Source organism: Erpetoichthys calabaricus, chromosome 4, assembly GCF_900747795.2.
Source record: "Erpetoichthys calabaricus chromosome 4, fErpCal1.3, whole genome shotgun sequence".
NCBI lineage: Eukaryota > Metazoa > Chordata > Cladistia > Polypteriformes > Polypteridae > Erpetoichthys > Erpetoichthys calabaricus.
In genome coordinates this window covers 331,475,998-331,499,872 of record NC_041397.2, presented here as the reverse complement: position 1 = coordinate 331,499,872, position 23,875 = coordinate 331,475,998, and the positions used below count along the sequence as shown (strand labels likewise).

Below are 23,875 nucleotides of genomic sequence, written 5' to 3'. Positions count from 1 at the left end.
TAAAGGACACTCATAATAGAAACCATACTGGACGATGACCCCCCACACCCACCCCACCCTGAGTCAGGGTCGTCATTGTTAAGATTGTATCTCAGCTGACAAACTCTTCATTCGTGTATTCTGATTCAAATGACACAACTCTACTTTTAAAGATATATATAAGGTACTGTATATTAGCACAACGGTCTCTGAACATTAGCAGACACACTTTTGATGGTTTCTTAGATATCCCACTACATAAAATTAGAAATGCTGGGTTCAAAAACCACTTGATCTTTGTAAAATGAATGAATACGTCAAAGCCTTCATTGTGATTTGTGTAACTTGACCGTTTTTTCCGTGTTGATTGACGTGACTTTGAGGCTGATGTCTAGAAATGCTGCCATTGCTTCCTGCTTTCTGCCTGAATACACTTCTGCTAATCTGCAGTAGCCGTCCTCAGACACACGACTGACTAGTTCACTTTATCAGGCCTCTGATGATTCTGAAGACTTGGCCTTTTCTATTCTACTAAAGCCTCATGGCCTCGTTAGTCTTTATTACAGAGTGGCTTCTGCTCTTCTCTGAGCGGCCATCAGTGCTGCGGTGTCTCTTGTGACCCTTAACCATGCTGATGACCTCATTTAAGAGCTCATTAGACACTACGGCTCAACATCTGACCTAAACTAATACATACAAATACCATTTAACAATTTAACATCTGCTGACAATTCAGTTTATAAATGAAGACATCTGAACACATCACCTAAAAGAACCAGTGGTCCCTCCATTGTCTAAATCCACTTCATCCTGAACAGGCGCCCAAGGCAGGAACAATCCCTGAACAGGGAGCCAGTCCATCGCAGGCAGAGAGACACACACTGCAGGGCCAATTTAGCATCGCCAATCCACTGAATGTGTGTGTTTGTGGAGCACCAGGAGGAAACCACGCAGACATGGAGAGAACATGTGAACTCAAACACAGGGAGGACCGGGGTACCCTTGTCATCTTACAGTGGTGTGGCAGTGCTACCAGTGTGCCACCCAAAAGAAAGAACCAAACCTGCGTCACTATATCTATGAGAAAATGAGAGTGAAGCCTTCTGTTACTAACAGATGAAACACCATCACTACACGTGACGACACATGCTGATGACAGCCCACCTGTGTCTGTTATCGTTCATCTGCTGTCACATTTCATGTGTTGTGTTGGACTCCTCGTCTCTTCTTGGTATTGAACTGTTCTCACTGCTCTATGGGATACGTGAATTGTGAAGAGTGCACATGATAATAACATGAACTAAAACTTGACAAGTCATCATATTGTACTTACACCATTAATAAGAAATGAAGATGAATGTGGGGCAGCGTGATGAAGCTCTGCTCAAGCATATGGTACTCGGCTCATTTCAGAGTTTGGCTGCCCTGTGCCAGCCTGTTTGTTGGGCAGATTTTGGGCTCTTTGCTGTCTGGATGGTGTGCAGCTCCCTCAGTTGGATACAGCAGGCAGGAGTAGAGTTGTATGGATGAGTGGACTCTTTATGACTAACAACATCCCATAATCTGCCTATTATATGTCAGCTATCACACCCACAGTAATCCACTTTGTGTCCATTCACACTCCTACCTCAGCCGCTTCGGCTCCTCACTGTCCCTGCGGCAGCCTGTGGCCTCGTGGCACCTCAATCGTGTGTTTAAGTTCAGAAATGACATTCTCACTTATTTACTTGTAGTTTGGTTTACTGCACTGCAGAGCATTTGTCATTTGTAACATATTTCATTATTGTCTTCAGAGCTCTGAGAAACGACATTCATGACTACATGTGTGAGGCCAGCAGTACTGGCAGGATTAGGGAAAGGAGTCGATAAACGTGAAGTCAGCAGCCACCGGCCATATTTATGTGATATTTATACAAAAATGGTCTGTGATTCAATAATGTCAGAAAGGCACAAATTATTGTGATGTCCGTTCATCTGTTTTATGTTATCAAATAAGACAGCAGACAGTGTGTTTGTCACCTCTAATGACAGTAAAGTGTCATCTGTAGGGGACCCCCTTTCTGCTCCTGCCTAATACGGTTTTGGAGCTCATTCAGTCAAAGTGAGACGACGTCTCGAATTAAAGGAGTCTTCTTGCCTGTTGGATTTCACAGGTTCAGCGCCCATCCTGGTAGTTTTGTTTACTTACCTGATATAGTATCGGTCAATCCAATAAAAGCCCGATTTTCCTCCAATGAGTCCAGCTTTACTTTCTATAAAGTCCTAATAATAAAACATGAAATGAAGAAGTTGATGTACAGTTGCACTTGCATGTGTCTTTATTGTATTGAATTGTCATCTCTTACTCACAATCAATCAAACACATTTTACCTCGTTTTTTAATTTAATTTAAACTGGCCTGAGTCTCACTTATAAATGTAACAAACTGACAAAACTCTCAGTGTGTCACCTGCTTTTATAATAAACTGAGCTATTGTGTCACTTCTTATGTCACATGAGCAGATGGCAGTGATGTCTAACACTAATAATGTGTCAGTGTGCTAACAGAGATACTGGATACTAAATGCGACATCCCTGGGGGAAATCTCACAAAAACCCCAGCGCCACAATGGAAATCAACCAATGATAGAATCTGCAGACATTTGTACTGATTTGGGTCTTAACAGGAGCCTCTCACCTCAGAAGGGCAATGGCATTCTGGGTTTTATTTGGAGCAATGCAATGGTCACCTGGTGATTTTCATGAAAATATGATGAGAAAATCTTAAATTGCTTTATATATTAATTGACTAACTTATCACCATTTGTTCATTACGTATCTCCCAGATATCCAACCAAAAACCAGAAATGCATGTAAACGTAATGTAGAAATGGCAACTCTAAGAGATCCTGCAGCCAAGAAAGAAGAAACAGCAATCTAGGATGCACAGCACATCTGATGGCGTCAGTTGTAGCAAATGAAGAAAGACAGAAAGAGTCCTCAGAGAATCTTTACTTTCTCACACAGTCAGCATTAACAAAGGGTCACTGAGACTTTGATTACAATGGCAGTCGCTCTGAGCCTTTGAAATGTGTTGACAGACTCTCCAGATCCATTGGAGGAATCTGCTAAAGAAAGACATTCCTGCTGTAATAACATACTGAGCTGACTTCACTTCAGCTTAGGTCTTCTGGGATTGTTCTTGAGATGCACTTTCAAAGCGTTTTGTTTCTAATGCTCCTGTCCTGACAGTTTAACTTACAATATACAGTTTGAAGACAGACATTTTAAATCCACCTGCATAAATAACATACCCACTCTTCTAAGCTTTCTATATTCACTAGTCGTGCACCTCTTGTCTCGCACCAATCACGGCTCTCCTTCCAAGTCATTTCAGTAGTGGAGATAAAGTAACAATGGGAACTGAAGAGGACTAAATAGTCTGGTTTACATACAGAGCAAATGTTTTCTGTAGAAAACAAAACAAAACAGCAAATGAAAAATGATGGATTAGATGAGCAAGGAGCCCCCAGTCTACTAACCCTGCAGCAGAGCACTCACCGGGAGACGTGTTTGTAGCATCACAGTAGAATTCCTTCAGATCACTGAACTCCTTGGTCACTTTATCATGTGTCTTATTCAGTATTACGTACTGAGACTGTAGGGTATCTCGGCTTTCTTTAAGATCACTGTAGTTTCTTTTCCATTCAGAACTTACATTTTCAAGTCTTTCTTGCAGATTACTGTTGTTTTTGATGCATTCAGATTTCAGCATATCTTGACTTTTATGCAATTCACTGTAGTTTAAACTACACTGATCTAGTGTTTTCTGTAGTTCAGTGTAGTTTCTATCACATTCAGACTTTAGCATATCTCGACTTATCTGCATATCACTATAGTTTGTCTTCCATTCAGACTGTGCGTTATCGAGTCTTTCTTGCATTTCAGTGTTGTTTCTTTCGCATTCAGACTTCAGGGTATCTCGACTTTTGTGCAGTTCACTGTACTTTCTTTTCCATTCAGAGTTTATGTTAACTATTATTTCTTGCAGATCACTGTTGTTTCTTTCACATTCAGACTTTACGTTATCTAGTCTCTTCTGTAGTTCACTGTTGTTTCTTTCATATTGGGACAGCAGGTTAGCTTGATCCTCTGACAGAGCACTGTACTTACTGGTGAAGATGTAATTTGGATTTCTTAACTCCTCCAACTCTTGCTCCATGTGATTTAATTTTATGAAATCTGAGGAAAACAAATCATATCATATAATCAGTAATATAAAATAATATATCTTTTAGACTTGAGATAAGAGTGCTCTCAGTTCTGCAGTGATAAAGAATCCTTTGCTTTGTTTTCTGCTTATTTTACTCCATCAAAGTTTGTAATAACAGATGAAGATTGTGCCTTACTAGTTTTCAGTGTGTAACAGCAGCTCTGTTTTTCAACTTTTCTATTTTAATCAACGTCAAAAGGGTATGAACAAGCTGAGATAGACTAATCTTTATTTGTGTCAAGTCTCAACATCCGGGGCCCTTACTTGACCTCAAACAGTCCACATGACCCCCTAATAGTTCATAACCCAGAATGGCACAGTGGCAAGTTAAAGACAACAACTGGTTTTGAAAGTCAAACTGCAAAAACAAAATAATAAAGTGTGTCACGCATGTGCATCCTTGGGTCACCTTCTGGTCTCATCTGACGTAAGCCTATCGTTTACATTATTTTTATTTCATGTAAATAGGGTGACCAGATTGGCACCCCAACATTTAGACTGTGTGCTTTCCTGGATTTGCACTGGCAGTCGAAATGTTGCAGGTTCGAGTTCCATAAATGCCAAAAGAGACTCTACTCTGTTGGGCCCTTGAGCATAGCCCTTAACCTGCAATTGCTCTGTCCTGGGTAAGACGTTAATTTGCATCCAGCCCTGCATGTAGGCCCTCCAACCTGCAGGGAAATCCTGGGAGTTGGTGGCAGAATTGGCACTCTAGCCACCATAAAAAACCTCACACTTGTTCCATTCCATCTCAGATCCTCAGTTGGTTTGTCATGCCTGCTCCTAACCTCTCTTTCTCTCTTGTACTTCCCTAGTCCACGAAGTATTTTGTGCTTTACAATGTCAGAATTCTGAGAACCTGCTGGAATCAGTCCAACAACTGGCAGACCAGTTAATCCAATTACAAATTCACCATAGGCAGACCTGGTAGAAGCCAAATCACGACTTGAGGCAGCAGAAGCCCAACACCTTGGACGAGCACAGGGACCGGCCCAACTGAAGTCCTAATGTGTCCTCTGGATGACGTTGAGTTGTACCCGCTAATTTCTGAGGACACTGCTGCCTGACATCGCTGGCCACCATGAATGGGCACATCTACTCAATGCCTTCCTAACAGGGGAAGTGCAACAGGCGTGTTATGATTTGGAGGAAAAAGATGGGTGCATGACAGCACAAAGTTAGCAAATGCTACAGTTTTAGCCCTTGGCTTCACAGTGATAGGCTCTGGAGTGTGGTCTTTAAACAGGATCAGAGCTCCATAAGGCAGTGCACGTATCACCTCTTGGTAGTGCCTAGTTTTTACAGTTCAAGGACTCCAAGGGGCATGGCCAGTTACACTCAGTGGGCATCCTCTCTGACTTCTGGGTGATAAGAGAGATGCAAGTGTTAGCAATCGCACCCCTTGGTGTCCCAGGGTGGTAGCTCTTACCTCAGATGAGCCCAGAAGGTGACCCCCGAACACACATGTATGACAAGTGCAATGCAGTAAGAAAGAAGTCAATAAATAGTCCATAAAAAGGCAGTGCAATTGTGGAGGTTAAAAACAGACAATCAATACTTTAAATCCCCTCGCTGAAATGATTCAAAGCATCAGGTTAGTCTCCTCGACAAGATAAGCACACCTCTCTCAGCCCCCAATCAACTGACTCTCGTCCCACCTGCCCTCTCCATCTTCAGCCGAGACACACCTAGCCAGCCCCCTGTCATCACATATGCTGTATTGTGCTACCTGGACCTCTGGAGGGACAATCCCAGTCTCCGCTCTTACACTAAAGTTCAGCAGGGAGACCCCTCACAGCCACAGTGCCTTGGCTCCATTGCAGTGGTCTGACCTCCCTGCCTCCCCACCTTCTCTGTACTTTCTTGCACTGCTAATCTTTACTTGAAGTTCACTCTTCTTATTCTCCAACCTTCTCCAATACTGCTCAGCCTTTTCTTTTAAATATCGGTGGGCACAGTACTTAATTAAGTGCCCCAGAGTGCCAACGAGGCAATCAGCCAGACCAGGCGCGTCTGCACATGAATGTAGGATTCAGTGATCACCTCATTAACAGCTGCTCCACCACACTATGACACACTGAGCTAACCAGACTGTTTTTGTTTTTTTATTAATTTGCACCATCATGGTCCTCACCTCGTGACAATCTGGGTAACTTTTATTTTCAGGTTGTCACTCCGATGCTGGGAGTTGCTAAGACGTTGTTAGCGCACACCACTAGCTGATTACATAAGTGCATCCAGCAGCTCTTACTCACTGGAGAGAAGCCGTCAGTCCTGAATGAGCTCAGGGCACACCAAGACTACAGGGCCGAAGTAATATGAAGGGGGAAATGAAGAAGAACGACTGAATCCTTATGTTCCTTTACTTATTATGGAAATAATAAGGAGTCAGAGAGAGTAGAGAAGATGAAGTATGAGGAGTTTTACTGAGAAGAAAAAGTACCTTAAAGTTACTGAGCGAAGTCTCCATTATGACAAGTCTGGGGTCCTACAATGTACTATGACGACTACTTCTAGTTTTGTGTGAGAGGAAGATAAGAGCAGACTGCTCCACATGAAGCAAAATCAACACTGGTCTCTCCTTGGACCCTCATTACTTCATCTAATTGATTCTGGTATAAAAATGGAGGAACAGCAGACACTGAGGGGACAGTAAAAATAAAAAGACCTGGACAACCTTCAGAACTGGAAGGACACTTTGCACTTTTCTACATTTAACTGCATGTTCCAAGTGCGGCACGTGGGCCAAAGGAACATCAGGTATGAATACAAGATGGGAGACAGTGAGCTACAGGAAGAGACCTCTAAATAGGATTTAGGGGTTTATGGTGACACAAAAGCAAAATGCAGCAGCAATTATAACGACAAATTAGCATTAAAGTCAATGGACAGTATGCTAAACTATATAATACACTAGTAAGACCTGATCTGGAGTACTGTGTGCAGTTCTGGTCACCACAGTACAAGAAAGCCATAGCAGCACTTGAAGCTGTGCAGAGGAGAGCAGCCAGGTGCAACATGGGACTGAAGGCCATGTCCTACTGTGACAGACTCTGAGAATTAACACTAGAATTACCAAAGCCTACAAAAAACTCGTAATCCTGGCCCACTTTAAATCCTCTCGCACCTCTCCGTCAGCGTCTTTTGTCTTGTAAATGTGTCAATCCACACAAGCAGCAAGCAGCCTACTAGACCATCCCCCCTCCCATCGCCACAGCTCAATTCACAAAGAAACACTGAGCACTGAGGACCTTATCTTGGAGTGAAGTGCCTGAAGTTGTAGAGGGTAAATAATATATTGTCATTTGGAATACATGTATTTCATGTGTGTTCTCTGTCTACAACAATCTATGTAAATATATTGTTAAAACAGGAACGTTTTTCATGTTTTAGTAATAAATGACAAAAATGTACACATGAACTGTCTAATGTGTGAAGGCCGAAGTCCAAATATCAAATAAACACTTTCACAAAAAGTACAAGGATTATATGACAGCTTCCGTGATGCACCGGTAAACACTACTGACTTGAAATCAAGAGGTCGCCAGTTCGATACTGGCTGTCTCACAAACTTACTGTTTTGAATAGTGAGCTGCTCTTATTGTTAATATTATACAATAAACACGTACATTTGATTTGTGTCTGTAACAGGTACTTGTAAAAGTTAGTTTTTTCAGTTTTATTCTCTCAGTCACATTCACACTCTTCCCCTCCCCCACCGATCTGACCCTAACTAATGTAACTAACAGCATCAGCATAAATTCACACCCGATTTGACCCTGCTCATTTAAATATTGCATTAGTGCGATGATGTTTTCTGATTGGTACTATTCAAGTCATAAAATGATTTCTTCAAAATGTCACATATATTTGTCTCTTTCTTTTTTTCTTCGTGCTGTATTGACATCATGGACCAGAAGGCGTGAGCTTATTCAGTGCGATCTGGAGCATGCAGGTGGCCGGTTGGCAAGAGTGAAAGGGAAGGTCTACAGGACGGTAGTGAGACAAGCTATGTTATAAGGGTTGGAGACGGTGGCACTGACCAGAAAGCAGGAGACAGATCTGGAGTTAAAGATGCTAAGATTTGCATTGGGTGTGAAAAGAATGGACAGGTTTAGAAATGAGTACATTAGAGGGTCAGCTCAAGTTGGATGGTTGGGAGACAAAGTCAGAGAGGTGAGATTGTGTTGGTTTGGACATGTGCAAAGGAGAGATGCTGGGTATATTGGGAGAAAGATGCTAAGGATAGATCTGTGAGGAAAGAGAAAAAGAGGAAGGCCTAAGAGAAAGTTTATGAATGTGGTGAGAGAGGACATGCAGGTGATGGTGTAACAGAGCAAGATGGAGAGGACAGGAAGATATGGAAGAAGATGATCCGCTGTGGCAACCAGTAATGGTAGCAGCCGAAAGAAGAAGAAGAAGGTCTTTATATACCAGAAAGACTATCCTGGGGTATTCTGTAGGAAATATGTACACATGGTTCATATGGTGCCTTTTCAGTTAAAAATGAACTCACCCAAACAATGAATTAAAAAAAATGTTTTTAAATTGACAAAGATGAAAAAAATTCACTTGCAATGATTTGTATTTTTATAATTATACAGCATTTCATATTATTATTTTTAAAGCTCATTCTGTAAAATGAAACTATGATTATACAATTCACCAATGTTTATTATATTTGTACATTACTATATCTTTACACATTTTGTGGACATATTTAAAAACTGTAATAAACTGCAGCAAGAATGTTTAAAAAATCATTCAATTAAATGTGTACATGAATGTCAATATATCAATCCATACATAATCCATTTAGACTACCAGATTACAAACAAAATGTCACAAATGCAATCGTATATCAAAGGGTGGTAAAACAAAAATAATCAATACATTTATTAAACTTTTATGACAAAATTAAATCAATATTTTTTTTTACTTAAGGTTATTTATCTCCATAAACCGAGATTCATGAGTAATATTTTTAGAAAGTTCAAAAATAAACACAAATCACAAAGTGTGTGTGTGCCAACTCGAACAAGTTTTTGAAAAATACATTAACATTTACGAAAGGCTGCCTCGCCCTTTCCGATTTTTGGTAGCCAACATGAGTTGTGATTCACCAATTCTTGGTAGACAACCGAGCCATCGTTGGCCAGTTCTTGGTATCCGAAACGGGTTGTGAGTGGTCAATTCTTGGTAGGCGATACGGACTATGATTGGCCCAAGCTTTCAATTCTTGGTAGAATTTTGGTAGTGAAAAGCAACCTGATTGGTTTTTGCTACCAATAATTACCTTAACTCACAGCTGCTTTGAAGAACCACAGAAGATGTTGTATTATCCTTGTACCTTTTGTGAAAGTGTTTATTTGATATTTGGAATTCAGCCTTCACACATTAGACAGTTCATGTATACATTTTGTCATTTATTACTAAAACATGATAAACATTGTTTTAACGATGTGTTTACATATGTAAGAGCCAATCTTAGAAAGTTAAAGTTTTGAGTTAAACTCACTTTAATTGAACTCTAGTCCTCTCTAACCTATCTCTCTCTCATTCTTCCTAGGGCACGAAGCGGAAGCGGAAGCAGAAACAGAAGCGGACAATGGCCAATAGTGAGGTGAATCGCGTTGAAATTGTAGTCGAGGAACTCCAGGCACTCGATGAACAGATTCAGAAACTTCTGTCCAGACGAAGATACCTCAGAGATCTGAAGGCTCGGCTGTTGGATAAACCGTCCTCGCCATCTGTTATCAGCGTAACATCAACCCCGTGTTGTGCCGCTCAAGTCACCTTCACCCCCGCGCCTCGTAGGAGCAACACCGATGATGACCTCGGTGTATTTCAGCAATGCAGGCGGGGGTTCAAGGCCAGAACACCTCCATCGGCACAGGCAAGCATCGTAACGCAGAACCGGTTTGACCCTCTAAGCGTCCCCAGTTCGCCTTCAGCTCCTGGTGATGTAATAGTGGTAGGTGATTCTATTGTTAGGAACCTCAATATCACTTGCCCTAATAGAAAATCTTTTGTTTCTTGTTTTCCCGGTGCTCGTGTCCGAGATGTGACGAGACGTGCGCCGGCGATCTACAGGAACAGGGCAGTTGGAGCAATTGTTTTACATGCTGGCGTAAATGACATAAGGCACCGACAGTCCAAGATCCTCAAGGCAGACTTCACTGCATTAATTAAAGACACAAAGGAGAGGACCCCATCGGCAAAGATCTTCATCTCGGGTCCACTCCCTCTCGTCAGACGATCAAACGAGTACTACAGTCGTCTGCTAGGTTTAAACAACTGGTTGCAGGGCTTCTGCAAGAATCAAGACATCGGGTTCATCAACAACTGGGACCTCTTTTGGGAAAGACCGTGTTTTTTCAAGCGAGATGGCCTGCATCCGAATAGCTTCGGCGCCCGGGTCCTCTCCGAAAACATATCCAAGGTAATTCGTTTATCTTGACTATCTATCTCTGCTTTTAACCCCTTCCGAAATGCCACTCCTGTGCTTGGTCATGATAATTGTTTAATAAAATCTTCCATAAAAGTGCACAACATAAATACTGTAATAATCAATCTTAATGCACATAGAAAATCTAGGCAATACGGCATAAACACCAATAATTTAATTAAAGTTACTACTTTAGATGAACAATGTATTAAAACTATAAAAACATATCATAGATTAAACAAAAAATACACACAGAGCGGCGCTAATAAAAATAACTTAATTCCTGTTCCATATATCAATAACGCACATAGTATTCATCTCTGCTCCTCCGAAACATTGAATATGGCTCTATTAAATATTAGAGCTTTAACTAACAAGACGTTTTTTTATCAACAATCTTATTAGTGATAAAAAAATAGATTTTATTGCACTAAGTGAAACGTGGCTTAGCTCAGATGGCGCAGCTGTTTTAATCGAATCTGCGCCTCCGGATTACAGTTTTACTCGTGCTGATCGCCAAGGAAAGAGAGGTGGAGGACTAGCAAACATTTACTCAAGCAGGTTAAAATGTAAAGATATCAGTTTTGGTAAATTCAAGTCTTTCGAGTATCTCGCCATTATTATTCAGGGAGATTCTCACGTTCTAGTATTATCCGTGTATAGACCTCCAAAATTCAACGCGTCTTTCTTTGAGGAATTCTCTGACTTGATGTCAATCTTAATTACGAACTATGACACACTCTTAATAGTCGGCGACTTTAATTTTCATATAGATAATCAATGTGACCAAAAAGTAAAATAATTTATGAACCTCCTGGACTCTTTTGATTTGAGACAGCTCGTTAATCAGCCTACACATAAAGCAGGTCATACGTTAGACTTAGTGATTACTAAACGACTAAAAGTTGATATAAAGCAGGTCATTGATACGGGTCTATCAGACCATTTTCTTCTACTCTTTAATATAGAAATAATGATAGAAAACACTCATGAGAAGCATATTGTTAAAAAACGGTTCTTTGACTCATCAGCAGCTTTAAAACTTTCTAACATTCTAACCAATCAGTCCGTTTATAATGCCAACTATAATAGCGAGGAGAAGGTAAATAGTAAGGTGGAAAGATTTAATACTAAAGTGAGAGCTGCTATTGACTTAGTCGCACCTGAAAAGACAGTTAAAAAATCTTCTAGCATTGTTATACCAGGGAAGACCCAAAGAGTGTCTGATTTAAAGAGAACATGCCGTAGAGCTGAGCGTAAATGGAGGAAAACTAAACTAACTATCCACTATGAAATATTAAAAGTTAAAATAACAGAATACAATAACACAGTCCGTCTTGAGAGGCGCTGCTATTTCTCTAAGATTATAAACAACAATGCTAGTAATCCCAGAGTCTTATTTTCGACGATTGATCGTCTGTTAAACCAAGTAACTCGAAGGAATGCCTCCTAAGTACTTCCAGTAAAACCTGTGAGGCTATCGCTGTATTTTTCAATCAAAAAATTAATGATATTAGAAATAACATAGTATATCTCCCCAACACTAAGGATCCTCCTAAACCCCCATACCCCATAATAAACAAATTAAAGTCTTTCACTAGGATAGATTTACCTGATTTACATAAAATAATTTCTCAAATGAAACCCTCCACCTGTGCCCTTGACCCAATACCAACAATTTTTTTCAAAGAATTATCGGGCGTGCTTATTGATAATGTTCTTGACATAGTAAATTCGTCATTAGATACGGGGGTCTTCCCAGACTGTCTTAAGACTGCGGTAGTTAAACCCCTACTTAAGAAAAATAATCTCGACCCCTCTGCTCTTGAAAATTATAGACCCATCTCTAACCTGCCTTTCTTAAGTAAAATTCTAGAGAAGGCAGTCATTATGCAGTTAAATGAGCACCTCAATAAACATGCTATTCTTGATAAATTTCAGTCAGGTTTTAGAACAAATCACAGCACAGAAACTGCACTCGTTAAAGTAGTAAATGACTTGCGGGTAAATGCAGACAGAGGCCATTTATCTGTTCTCATCCTCTTAGATCTGAGTGCCGCATTTGACACCATTGATCATAATATTCTTAGAAATCACCTTAGTCAATGGGTGGGCCTCTCTGGCAGTGTCTTAAATTGGTTTGAATCCTACCTGGCAGGGAGAAATCCTTTGTTAGTTGTGGTAATTATAACTCAAAGACACATGATATTCTATATGGTGTTCCACAAGGCTCTATCCTGGGTCCGCTGCTCTTCTCAATCTACATGCTTCCATTAGGTCAGATTATCTCAGGGCACAACGTGAGCTACCACAGCTATGCTGATGACACACAGCTGTATTTATCAATAGCACCTGATGACCCCAAATCTCTTGATTCGCTAACACAATGTCTAACTTGTATCTAAGAATGGATGAATAGTAACTTTCTCAAATTAAATAAAGAAAAAAACGAAATCTTAGTGATTGGCAATAATGGATACAATGAGGCTATTAGAAATAAACTGGATGCATTAGGATTAAAAGTCAAATCGGAGGTAAAAAGCTTAGGGGTAACCGTTGATTGTAATCTGAATTTTAAATCGCATATTAATTAGATCACTAGGACAGCATTTTTTCACCTAAGAAACATAGCAAAAGTTAGACCTCTTACATCATCGAAAGATGCAGAGAAATTAGTTCATGCGTTTGTTTTCAGTCGGCTAGATTACTGTAACGCACTCCTCTCAGGACTACCCCAAAAAGACATCAATCGTTTGCAACGAGTGCAGAATGCAGCTGCTAGAATCCTAACCAGGAAAAGAAAATCCGAACACATTTCTCCAGTTTTGATGTCACTACACTGGTTACCTGTGTCATTCAGAATTGACTTTAAAATTCTGCTTATGGTTTATAAAGCTTTAAATAATCTCACCCCGGCTTATATATCGGAATGTCTGACACCTTATATTCCAAATCGTAACCTCAGATCCTCAACTGAGTGTCTCCTTAGAATTCCAAGAGCAAAACTTAAAAGAAGTGGTGAGGCGGCCTTCTGCTGTTATGCACCTAAAATCTGGAATAGCCTGCCAGTAGGAATTCGCCAGGCTAATACAGTGGAGCACTTTAAAAAATTACTGAAAACACATTATTTTAACATGGCCTTCTCATAACTTCACTGTAATTTAATCCTGATACTCTGTATATCTAATTCATTATAATAACTATTCATTCAAAATCTGTACTAACCCCTACTCTCTCTTCTGTTTCCTTTTCCGGTGTCCTGTTGGTGGTGGCGTGCGCCACCACCATCTACCCAAATCACCATGATGTTCCAACAATGATGGATGGATTAAAAGCCAGAAGTCTGTATGACCATCAGCATCAAGTGACTCCGTGAAAAGCCCGAACTACAAAGAGGACTATTTCATTTATGTTAGGTAGAATGCCCAAAGGGGACTGGGCGGTCTCGTGGCCTGGAACCCCTACAGATTTTATTTTTTTCTCCAGCCTTCTGGAGTTTTTTTTTGTTTTTTCTGTCCACCCTGGCCATCGGACCTTACTCCTTTCTATGTTAATTAATGTTGTCTTATTTTAATTTCTTATTTTGTCTTTTATTTTTCTTCTCTTCATTATGTAAAGCACTTTGAGCTACTTTTTGTATGAAAATGTGCTATATAAATAAATGTTGTTGTTGTTGTAATGTTTGCTTTATTTGAATAGAATATAATTTTTTCCATAGTCATAGATTATGGTATAGTCTTTTCCCTCTATATGTTATTAAGAGATAGAAACTTCTTGCTATAACTGAGAAACAGTGTGATAATAAGCTCTTGTTGTGTTTAGAGCAGGTCCCAGTAAACAAGGACTTGAAAGACCCATTTTCTACTTAGAAATGAGATAAGCATACAGTTTTCTGACTGTTTTGAAATGGTTCAGAAATTATAAGTGTTCAGTAACGATTTTAGATGTAACAAGATTAAGCTTAGAACTAAATATTTCTTATTATAATTTTTCCTTTTTTTTTGCTATTTTAATTTTCTTTTTTGTGTGAACTGTTTTACTTTGAAACTTAACTAAACTTTAAAAAACGAAGATATATTTTTTTTTAATATTTTTATTTTATTAATTTTCATTGTAATCATTCCATACAAACAGATCAATTTATAACCCAACAAATTTGAAAACAAATCAAACCCCACCCCTGAGAAGGAGAGCTTAGCTAAAGGAAAATTGCTTTAAGCTTTTTAATAAGGCAACATTAGACAAAAGAAGGGGAGAAGTAAATATCTATATAAATAAGAGATGGAGAAGGGAGTTAAATGCAATAATAGTTAATTCTCTTATTCTAAAATAATATTGATTAAATCCTGCCAAGTTTTGAAAAAATTTTGTACAGATCCTCTAACTGAAAATTTGATTTTTTCCAATTTCAAATAGTATAAAACATCAGTTTCCCACTGACTTATAAGAGGAGAATTAGGATTCTTCCAATTTAACAAAATAAGTCTGCGTGCCAAGAGTGTAGTGAATGCAATCACCGTTTGTTTGTCCTTCTCCAATTCAAGTCCATCTGGAAGGACACCAAACACAGCTGTTAGTGGGTTAGGAGGGATTGTGATACTAAGGCTGTCTGAGAGGCACTTAAAAATTTTTGTCCAAAATGATGTTAGTTTGGTGCAGGCCCAGAACATGTGACCCAGTGAGGCAGGAGCTTGGTTGCAGCGCTCGCAGGTTGGATCCTGGCCTGGAAACATTTTGGACAGTTTTAAGCGAGACAGATGAGCTCGATATATAATTTTTAGTTGAATAATTCTATGCTTTGCGCATATAGAACTCGAGTGAATTCTCTGCTTTGCTACCTTCCACTCCTTTTCTGATATATTGATTAAGAGATCTTCTTCCCAATGTCCTCTTGGATCTTTGAAAGGTAGGGACTCTAATAAGATTTTATATATTGCGGAAATAGTGTTTGTTTCCTCGGAATTGAGCAGTATTTTTTCCAGCATTGTGGAGGGTGCAAGGTGGGGGAAATCGGGCAATTTCTGTTTAACAAAATTTCTAATTTGAAGATAGTAAAAGAAATGTGTAGCTGGGAGGTTAAATTTTGAACGTAATTGTTCAAAAGATGTAAATATGTTGTCTATATAAAGATCTCTGAGCATTTTAATCCCAAAACTTTTCCAGGTATTAAAAACTGGATATACTTGCGAAGGTTGAAAGAGGTGGTTCCCTTGCAGAGGTGCCACTGATAAAAGATTTTCCATCTTAAAATGCTTCCTAATTTGGTTCCATATTCTGAGTGAGTAAAGCACAATTGGGTTATTAGTATATTTGCGATAACTTTCATTTATTGGAGAGCAGAGCAGGGAATATAAAGAAGTACTACAGGATTTTACTTCTATTGCAGACCAAGCCTGTGTATGTGCATTTATTTGTGTCCAGGTTTTTATGGCTTGTATGTTTGCTGCCCAGTAATAAAACTGAAAATTAGGTAAAGCCATGTCACCTTCTGCCTGAGGTCTTTGTAGGGTCGCTCTTCGGATACGTGGGTGTTTTGAGTTCCAAATGAATGAGGTTATTATTGAATCTAACTGTATAAAAAACGATTTATTGATATATATTGAAATGTTTTGAAATAAAAAGAGAAGTTTAGGAAGGATATTCATCTTAACGATGTTAATTCTTCCGGCTAGAGTGAGATGAAGGGTTGACCATCTATGCAAGTCTTGCTTAATTTTTTCCATACAGACGGCAAAATTTTGTTGATAAAGAGCTTTATGTTTACTTGTGATATTTACCCCTAGGTATTTAAACTGATCTGCTATGGTAAAAGGTAGGGTGTCTAATTTATTATTATATGCTTGTGAGTTCACTGGAAAGAGTATACTTTTATTCAGATTAATTCTAAGACCAGATATCTTTTGAAATTCTGTTAGTGCTGTTAAAACAGCAGGGACAGTGTTTTCTGGGTCCGATATATATAAGACCATATCATCTGCATATAAAGAAATTTTCTGTTCTAGTCCTTCTCTGACAATCCCCTTTATCTGATGAGAATTTCGGCAGTGAACCGCCAGTGGTTCAATAGCGATTGCAAACAACAGTGGCGACAAGGGACATCCTTGTCTGGTACCACGTTCTAGTTTAAAGTAGTCTGAGCAAATTTTATTAATACAAACTGAAGCTTCTGGACTGGTATACAGTAGTTTAATCCAAGCACAAATATTCGGGCCAAACCCAAATTTCTCCAATGCAGTGAAAAGGTAATTCCATTCGATCATGTCAAATGCCTTTTCTGCGTCTAATGATAGTAATATCTCTGGGGTGTTTGATTTTGCTGGTGAATATATAACATTAAACAAGCGTCGGAGATTTGAAGATAGATGTCGGCCTTTAATAAATCCAGTTTGATCTTGTGATATTACCGAGGGCAGCACTTTCTCCATCCTTCTAGCTAGGATTTTTGAGAGTATCTTAACATCATTATTCAGGAGTGAAATTGGTCTATATGATGCACATTGTAACAAGTCCTTATTTTGTTTAGGAAAGACGGTGATTAATGCTTGTCGAAATGTTTGAGGTAGTATTTGGTGGTCTTTAGCTTCTGTAAATGTTACCAATAAGAGTGGAGCTAGCTGAGTGGAGAATTTCTTATAAAACTCTACGGGGTAACCATCAGGGCCTGATGATTTCCCGCTTTGTAGTGACTTTATAGCGTCTAGTAATTCTGTTAGCGTTAGAGGTTTATCTAGTTCCTCAGCACTTAAAGCATCTATTTGTGGTATTTGTGAATTATCCAGAAATGCATTAGATTGCGTGTTGTCTTCTTTGGGCTCAGTGGAATATAAAGACTTATAGTAATCTCTAAATGTGTGCATTATTTTATTATGGTCGATGATTTCTTCTCCATTCTTGTTGGTGATTACTGGTATTGCATTGTGAACTTCTTATTTATGAATTTGTTGAGCTAAAAGCTTATTAGCTTTTTCTCCGTGTTCATAGTAATGCTGTCTAGACTTATAAATAAGTTGTTCAGTTTCTTTAGTTGTTAAGATGTTAAGTTCTGTATGCAGGGCCTGCCTTTTCCTGTGAAGAGCTTCACTTGGACGCCTGGCTTGTTCTTCATCTATTCTAGTAATTTCATTTCTTAGCTCTGACACTTTCTTGGTTTCTAATTTATTTCTATGGGAAAGATATGAAATAATCTGGCCTCTTAGGAAGGCCTTTAAAGTTTCCCAGAGTGTTCCTGCAGAAACCTCTGTAGACGTGTTTGTCTCTAGGAAGAAGCTGATTTGTTTGGATATAAATTCTGTGCAGTTCTCGTCTGCCAATAAAAGAGGGTTAAGACGCCATCTGCGAGGTGAGTACGAGGGGCTTATTGATTTTAGCTCCAAGACTAGAGGGGCATGGTCAGAGATAACAATTGTGTCATATTTGCATGATTTAATTGTAGGCAGGAAATTATTATCTATAAAAAAATAATCAATTCTTGAGTAGCTATAATGCACTGGTGAGTAGAACGAATATGTTCTTGAGTTTGGGTTAAGAAACCTCCAGGGGTCTGATAAGTTGTGATCATTTAAAAACTGTGTAATTATCTTTGCAGTATTAGATGTCGTCCCCCCTGTCACGGGAGTCCTATCTAAGAGTGGATTTAAAACACAATTAAAGTCCCCAGCCATTATAATTTTATGAGTGTTCACATTGGGAATGGATGCAAATAGATTTTGCATGAATTCCTTATCATCAACATTGGGTGCATAAACATTTATCAAAATCATTTTACTGTTATATAAGTTGCCCATGACCATCACATATCTCCCTTCAGGGTCCGACACTACCTCTGATGCTACAAATGGAACTGTTCTATGTATGAGAATTCCCACCCCTCTAGTTTTCTTTATAAAGCTAGAATGGAACATTTGGCCAGTCCAGTCTTTTTGTAATCTGAACTGATCCTTGGTTAGTAAGTGGGTCTCCTGTAAAAATACTATTTTAGCGTTTAAGCCTGTTAGGTGAGAGCATACTTTCTTTCTCTTTAATTCGTGATTCAGGCCTTTAACATTCCAGCTCACAAAGTTAACTGTCCCATCATGGAGACATTGATTCTGAGTTTTTAATGTCATTTTATAGTTTTAATTGGTAATATGGCAGTTTTAATCTTAGTTTCAAGATTCCCCAGGAGTTGTTGCATGTTAGCCTGTTGCTGCATTGATTTTTATAATTATAAGGATTATAAGAATAGATTAAATATAACCTGCTCTCCTTCTCTCCCCCCTTTATCCCCCCACCCCCCCATTTTGCCTCCCCACATGAGGCTAGACCCCACTTCGCGATGTTCCAGTCCTCTGACATACGAAGAGACAGAGCACGTCCAAAACAAAACAAACCCCACCCTGCAGCGGCGTTACAGAATTAAAACAGAGATATCTTTTACAGTTAAATCCTTAATACTATCTGCCGAAAATGTTCTCATTAACAATATTTAAGCTTGAAATAATCTTCAGCGCTTTTAAGTTAAGATATTAAGATTAAAAAAAAAAAAAAAAAAAAAAACAACCCTGGGAGTGATTTTAAAAACTAGTCTAGGATAAACCTGGTAATTCATACTGTAATAGTATAATGGTAATTGTATAAATAGTAGAACAAGCATTAAACCAAGGGTATGAAGTTAAACAGTCTACTTTAAGGTATAGTAAAATAAAAAAAATAAATAAAAAAAAAAAATAAAAAAAAAAAAAAAAGGAATAAAAAAATAAATAAATAAAACGAATCCTACTTTAATCACTTCCACATTTTCACACTCACGTCTATAACTCTATAACTCTGATTAAAACATAAACATATAACATATAAAGTCCAGATAAAAACAAAAAAAAAAAAAAAAAAGAAAATAAGATGTATAATTATAATACCAGTCTCTTTAAACATGGATCCAGCGATCAGATCATAGGTCTTTCCCGTGCCTTGATAGAATACGGCTCTTTAATTTTAATTAACTTTCAAAAAAGTGTCGGAAACAGCTTCTTTAATTCTTTTTCAGCTTCTTCTTTGCTGAAGAAGATATAATGTCCATCTTGAACTTCCACTTTCAGTTTGGCAGGATACAAGAGGCTGTATTTGATATCGGCTTCCCGTAGCATCCTTTTAATGTCGTTGTAGGATCTGCGTTTTGCAGCTGTTGATGGTGAGAAGTCGGGAAAAATACGAATAAGATTATTTTCGAATATAATCTCTTGCTTGTGTCTGAGAAGTGCCATCACATCAAGCTTACATCTTAGTCGTTCGAAGCGGACAATAAAAGACCTAGATTTAAAGGCGCTTGGTATCTTTGTGTGATAAGCCGTGGCTATCTCATTGTCGAGTTTAAAGTCATCTCCAATTATTTTAGACAGTAATTCTACTGCAAATTTCACTGGGCTTGAGCTTTCTCGTTTCTCAGGTATACCCTCAATTCTTATATTATTTCTTCTGCACCCATCCTCCAGGGCTGCAAGTCTGTCTCCAAGTTTTTTGTATTCCGAGTTCGCAGCTGTGGCTTTTTCATCAGCGTTAGATGCCATTTGTTCCGCTGTTTCCAAAACGAAGATATTTTGTCTGTGGAATCATTTCTGCGTGTCAGGCTTTTGTTGAATCCCATTTTTTGAGTTAGAGCTGCTGAATTTTGGAAACTTTGGGAAAACGCAGCTACAACATAGTTTGTTGTAGATATGTAACACATGATATGCATATATTCCAAATGAAGATATATTATTTACCCTCTACATCTCCAGGCAATTCACTCCAAGATAAGGTTCTCAGTGCTCAGTGTTTCTTTCTGAATTGAGATGCGGTGATGGGTGCGTGAATAGGCTAGTAGGCTGCTTGTGTTGATCAACACATTTACAAGACAAAAGACGCTGATGAAGAGGAGGCAAAGGGATTTAAAGTGGGTTGGGATTGCGAGTTTTTTTGTAGGCTTTGGTAATTCTAGTGTTAAACTTGTTTAGTATTGAGTAAAAGGCATCATGTGCAGACCTCTTCTGGGTATGTAAAATCCTGAAAGGCATTAAAAAAGTAGATCCAGCATAATTCGTTAAGCTTAAGGGTGAATCACGAACTCATGGAGATCATGGGAAATTATGAGGAAGTGCCTCGAAAAATGAAGCCCGGAAGTTCTTCATATACAAAGAGTTGTGGGACTCAGAAACAAACCACTGAGACATGAAATTGGAGCAGAGACCTCAACAACCTTAAAGAAGAATCAGGAGGAGATGTTGGGACAGCTTAGTTATTACTTAAACACACGGGCCTGATGGACTGAAGGGTCTCCTCTCGTTTGTCACGTTTATCAAGTTTCTGTTCCTGCAGTTTCTCAACATTGTTTTCATCTTTAACATTAGTGATGCCTACTGAGATGACAGTCAAGCATCTTGTGTAATGCTTATTTTTGTTATTGTTTCTTCAGAACAGTAAATGATAATTTAGTGCACTTTACATGATAAATACAAAACACGAGACAACAAATTCACTCGTCTCCTAAACTCCACAGGTCTTTAAAAGTAAAACACAACTTAGGACTTTGGAGGAGGCTTTGATGCTGACACCAGATGACAGCAGTTTAAAGAGAGGGAATGGAGTCAGGAGATGACACAGACAGATAACTGGGAAACGAATATTTAAATAAGCAAAGAAGGGGCAAGGGAACATTGATTGTTTTTATCTCTCTATTATAAAAGAAAATCTTGAGACAAGACTATTGCCAAGAGATTTTTTCAAGTCACGCCCTCCGCTCAACCATTTTTCAACCACACCCATGGTCCTCTCACCTCTCATTGGTGTGAATGCTTTTGTCAGACACAGTACCTATGCTCTCAACTCTTTTAAATTTTTATGTTTTCCTAACTTTACGTTCCCAATAAAGAAGACTTATTATGTCGAAATCTTATTGAAGAATTTAATCCCGAAGGGTTATCAACAAAAGAAATGGCAATCTTAGCACCATAAAGTCAAATGAATTAATGCGAAAACTGTTAATCAGTTACACGGCAAAGACATGTAAAATTTTAACAGGCGACAAGAAAGGAAATATCTTCCGCGGATAACATTAGACAACAAAGGAGATCTTGATATGCCATTCGTATTAAAACGTTTACAGTTTCCCGTTACATTAGCTTTTGCTATGACAATTAAAAAATCACAGGGACAAACATTTACTTATTAGAGAGAAATTCACTCATGGGCAGTTAAAGTATACGTTGCGTTATCACGATGTAAGTCCAAACACAGAAGCAAAATTGACAAAGAGTTCATTCAAAAAATTGTTTTAACTGAACTTTTACAGTAAAAGTGAAAGTTTAAAAAGAATTTGCGTGTTAATTTCAAAGCCAAATAGAAAGAAAATGTATAATGCAACGGATACCTCTAAAATAACATGAAACATAGTTTTTTTTTCAATTTATTACGTTTTACTATTTTTTACTTTGGTTGATTACTGGCTGTAATGTAAAATAGTGCTATTATGCAAATGTAACAATTCCCAAGAAAATAAAAATCTGTTTAAATTGTTCATCCGATTCCCCATATGTGTGCGGCAGATCTGCAAAGTGGCTAGCACGTAGTACCGGCCTGGAGATTGGCGATCGGAGCGAGCAAGGGGCAGAGACTCCTAATTTTTATAAATATAATTTTTGAGCTTTTATAAATATTAACTTCCCCTTAGAGACAAATAAAGTATAATGAATTCTAAAAGAACTCTCATGTTAACTAATGTTAAATATCCTGAGATTTCTTCTACAATGTGATGACGCCACAGTGTAACGCAGGGCCACAGCATAGCGTCCCAGAAGTAAACTCAGTAAATCTCATAGAAGAGTAGTCTCTTGTAGATATTAAATTGGGATTATCTCACAGCAGTAATACAGCATTGGAGCAGCTAGCTAAGTGCCCTGAAGATAGGAGGGGCTGGATGTCTGATTGAAACACACAGAGATGCAGGCTCTTATAATATGACTGACTCCACACCTTCCTATCCCTGGGCTTTAAGAACTTGACATCCCAGAAGGAAGTGTCACGTCTATCCAGAACGACCAGAGATAAGGAGCTCTGTGACTTGCTGATTACTGCCAGTCACTTTATTACTGTGGCAATAGTTTTGTTTCCTTTCATGCCATCAAGATTTTGTTTCTGTTTGGACTTTGAAGTAAATAAGGATAGCTGGGTTGGCACCCTAGCAATTCATCTTCATTTGAGCCTGTTATTCCTTCAGATGACCCCACTATGTACACTGAATTACAGACGCCATGATTAGCTGTTTTGAGGTACTGAGCAAGTCTTCCTAATAAAGGGGCCAATGACTGCATATATAAGAAATACACAAAGCATTCATATTTCCTTCACTTTCAATGCCACGTCAGTACAGAGGATACTTACGGTAAACAGAAAGGGATATGAGGCCGGCCACTAGGAGAACACAGAAGGACACCAGCATCTTCAGCAACTTGACTGTCCTTTCTGCTCTAACATGAGGCACTGGAGCTGCAAGATAAGCAAGGTGAAGTGAGATCAGAGACTGAAGAGCATATGAACTACCTGATGCAGGACAAAGTGGGCATTGGCCATTCTTCTAGGCTTTAGTGGCCCACCAGGCCTGATAAGGTAGCAGATTTAGCAGATGTCCAGCTGTGCCTTTTCTTACTAACAGTCCAAACTAAGTGACTGAACTTCACCATAATCAGCCGGTAGTTCATCTGATGATAGATGTGGAAATCAGACATCTTACCTGATGCCAATCAGCAAACGTCTTCAGTCACAAGGCATGAAATGGACTCCAGCAAGAACAATGAGCTATAATTCAGGGAATGAGAGCTGAGATAGACAGAATAACTTGACTGTGAGCAGGTCCTGATTTTGTGACTGGAAGTGACTTTAAACCAATCATGAGGTGTTAGAATTCCTTTTTAAAAACGAGCTGCACCTTCGTATTCTGTCAGAGAGAGGCGCACACACTCACTGATCTCTAAGGAGCCTTCTGAGGGGACACAGGACCCCCACTCTCCAAAATGACCAAAAATCTCTACAATGGCTCTCTTAAAGCTAAAAGCTGAGAACTCACAACCACTTTCTGGACCTGAAACCACAGCACCTGCCCTTCAGAAGAGGTCACCCACCTGGCCTGGCCAGGACTTGGATGGGAGACCATCTGGGAAGAGCTTGGGTTACTGCTGATGGAAGAAGTA

At 38.9% G+C, this 23,875-nt stretch overlaps 1 protein-coding gene across 14 annotated transcripts in view; it reads right to left on the bottom strand.

Moving 5' to 3' along the window:
- The window catches only part of LOC114641392 (C-type lectin domain family 5 member A-like), a 1,576,682-nt gene that overhangs the window by 1,450,323 nt on the left and 102,484 nt on the right, over positions 1-23,875 (bottom strand). For 2 of the 14 annotated variants that reach the window (XM_051925972.1, XM_051925973.1), the window contains exon 4: positions 23,070-23,174. The exons of the other annotated variants lie outside the window; for them this stretch is intronic. In XM_051925972.1, the coding sequence (XP_051781932.1) occupies positions 23,070-23,174 (105 nt within the window). The remainder of the gene's footprint in view (positions 1-23,069; positions 23,175-23,875) is intronic. 14 annotated transcript variants of the gene reach the window in all.